The sequence below is a fragment of the Cyprinodon variegatus genome, unplaced genomic scaffold (genome assembly GCF_000732505.1).
Source record: "Cyprinodon variegatus isolate N-32 unplaced genomic scaffold, C_variegatus-1.0 Scaffold3939, whole genome shotgun sequence".
Classification (NCBI taxonomy): Eukaryota; Metazoa; Chordata; class Actinopteri; order Cyprinodontiformes; family Cyprinodontidae; genus Cyprinodon; species Cyprinodon variegatus.
This window is the reverse complement of record NW_015154392.1, coordinates 2,644-5,363: the sequence shown is the minus strand read 5'-3', so window position 1 is coordinate 5,363 and position 2,720 is coordinate 2,644. Positions and strand designations below refer to the sequence as shown.

Here is a 2,720-nt window from a genome sequence, read left to right as displayed (position 1 = left end):
CTGGTTCTGGTTCCTCTAACAGGAATGTTAGAACTTGGTCCCATGAAGCTCATTACCTCATAAAGCTTCTCCATCAACCATGCTAACTGCTAGCACGTCTTCTATCCTCTTCCAATCGTTTTCTCTCATCCTCTCCTTCTGATCCAGCAGAGAAGTTCTGCTGCTCCTCCGTGCAGCGCTGCTAAATGGACCCATTTAGGAGACCTGAAGGAGTTTATCCAGAGTTTAGATTCACTAACAGAACCACAGGATGGTCATTCTGGATCCTTGGATCCATTTAACAGTGGAAATAATCCGGACCGGAATCTGGATCCGTTCATGGTTCTGCTCTAGCATGACTGCAGTTTTTTACCCACAAAAACTTTTGAATGTCTATTTATTTTATTTTCTTGGAAGTGCTTTTATGGTCGGAACAGCAGATTTCACAGCATTGATGTGCAGCATTTAATTTTTGGTCAAACTCCAAAAAACTACATTGAAACATGCGTCTGTAAGGGACATAATGTTGGAATAAGTAAAGAAAATCACCCAAAAATTATGATAAAACATGGTTTCTTGGTCTTTAAGTGGGGAAAAGTATGAAAAAGTAATCTCCTTCTAATAAAATCAGGCAGCACATACAGTGACAGTGACAGTGTAGGTCTGCAGCCAGACCCCTTTCCATGTTATTAATTAGTCAGATGTAATAAATGATTTTGTTATATTCTATTAATGGATATTATCCTTTCCTAGTTCTCGTACATCTTCTCTGGTCCATCATTATCTAATGTGGTTGCAGGTTGTTCGGAGCGTTTACACCAGTAAGATCATCAGTAGCCACCGGGACCTGGTGGCTTTGGTGTTTTATGGCACAGAGCAGTGCAAAAACCCCAGGAACTCATTCAAACACGTTTATGTGTACCACGACCTTGATGAACCAGGTAAGAGTCCCGCTTCAGACACTAAATCGCTCTCTGTTTGGTAAGACTGGAGCTTATTCACCCAAGTAGGAGGACTTTTGGATCCTGACAGATAAAGAGGGTTTTAAGAAATACCCTTGCCTAAGTTTGTTAACTTTATGTTTAAAAGCTGTTGAACATTTACCCAAGGTGCCAAGCGGGTTCAGGAAGTGGACGCTCTGCGGGGGGAGAAAGGTGCGCAGCTGGCAGCACAGACCCTGGGTAGCGGGGAGACGTCTCTCGGTGACGCCCTGTGGTGCTGCGCCAACCTCTACAGCGACATCAAGCTGCGGCTGGCGCACAAACGGCTCATGATCTTCACCTGCAGGGATAACCCACACGAGGGCGACAGCGTGAAGGACCGACAGGCCCGGACCAAAGCCAGTGACCTGAAGGAGACGGGTCAGTCTGCCTCTGCTTCTAAAAACCTCCTCTGCAGTTATAGACGAGTGAATATCAGGAACCAATACGTTGTTTGAATCAGTGACTGGAGAAAGAGATTGGCTGAACAGGTTAAAACAAAAACTCACCTCTTTTTACTTTATAATCGATTATAAAGCAACTCGGTCTTTTCGAAGGCCCGGGAATAAAAGTGTGTTTTTAAAGGAGTGGCGATACAGCGAGTCATTTCAGGACCTGCAACAGATAAAGCTCTGTCCGCTCTCAGCTGGTTTTATGTGCTGTGGGACAAACGGCTGCAAAAAGATTTAAAAAAAAAGGACTGGCAGCAGAGCAGTTTATAACCTTTAAAAACATATCGAAGGCTGCTGAGATTTATTCTACGGAAGTAGGGCCGCTGAAAAAATAAAAGGAGGTTAACTGATTTTTAAATATTATTTCAGTTTATTATTGGAAAAAAGTCCAAAATCTCAGAATTTTAGATCTTAATCTTAAAGGGCACCATGAAGGAAGATATGTGGATAGCTTCACTGACAAAGATGTGAGTTGTTTGGGAGGGCGGTAACGCACTGGTGGAAAATGATGGAATTAGGCGACTTTTTATGTGCCTGAGGGGTCCTTAGTGATGCTATTTCATTAATGGAGGAGCAGAAGGTGATTAAAACAAGAGAGCTACTCTCTAAAACAGACATGACTACGGCTTAATGATAACACGTTTGTTAGCTGTCAGAATTCAGTCATATATATCCTATCTTATTTTGTTTTGTTTAGTTTTTTTTGTCTGCACCAACAACACCAAGTCAAATTCCTTGTAAGTGCAAACCTACTTGGCAATAAACTTGATTCTGACTCTGATTCTGAAAATTCTGAGAAAAAAGTCAGAATTTTGACTTTTTTCCTATATTTAACTGAAATAATATTTAAAGTCATAGGGAAGTCATATTTAAATGTGAAATCAATCTGGCTTAAACATGTATATAAATGTACTCTTTATCAGAGGATATTGCCCCAAAAGTTGGGACATTTCTATATATAAACAAAAATCCTGTCTTAAAATCTGTGGTTTTTTCGTACGGTAATCTTCTGCAGGCCAGTTAGTTCTACGTCAGCCTGAACACCTAAATTCGGCCAATCGTACATCAACGGTCATCTGTCAGTTAAAATTTTTCGCTCATAGCATCTTGATTCATATGTCGCAGCTAATATATGCAACGGTAGAAATAAGAAATCAGAATCATTTCCTTTCCCATTGAGTTTCGTCCCAGTTTTCACGGGGATGGACGTCTGTGTCTTCAGCAGGCGTAGAGCTAACAGAACTGGCAGCGTTGCGAGGCAAGGGCTCAAACATGTACGGCTGGAAGCCTTCTACACCAAACCAAGCTT

The 2,720-nt window shown here is 41.6% G+C and overlaps 1 protein-coding gene across 1 annotated transcript in view; it reads left to right on the top strand.

Annotated features, from left to right (window-relative positions):
* Window positions 1-732: 732 nt before the first annotated feature.
* Window positions 733-2,720, top strand: part of LOC107081293 (X-ray repair cross-complementing protein 6-like) — a gene marked incomplete at both ends in the record, with an annotated part of 3,578 nt that continues 1,590 nt past the window's right edge. The window contains 2 exons of the mRNA XM_015369491.1: window positions 733-920; window positions 1,089-1,340. Coding sequence (XP_015224977.1) covers window positions 733-920; window positions 1,089-1,340 — 440 coding nt within the window. The remainder of the gene's footprint in view (window positions 921-1,088; window positions 1,341-2,720) is intronic.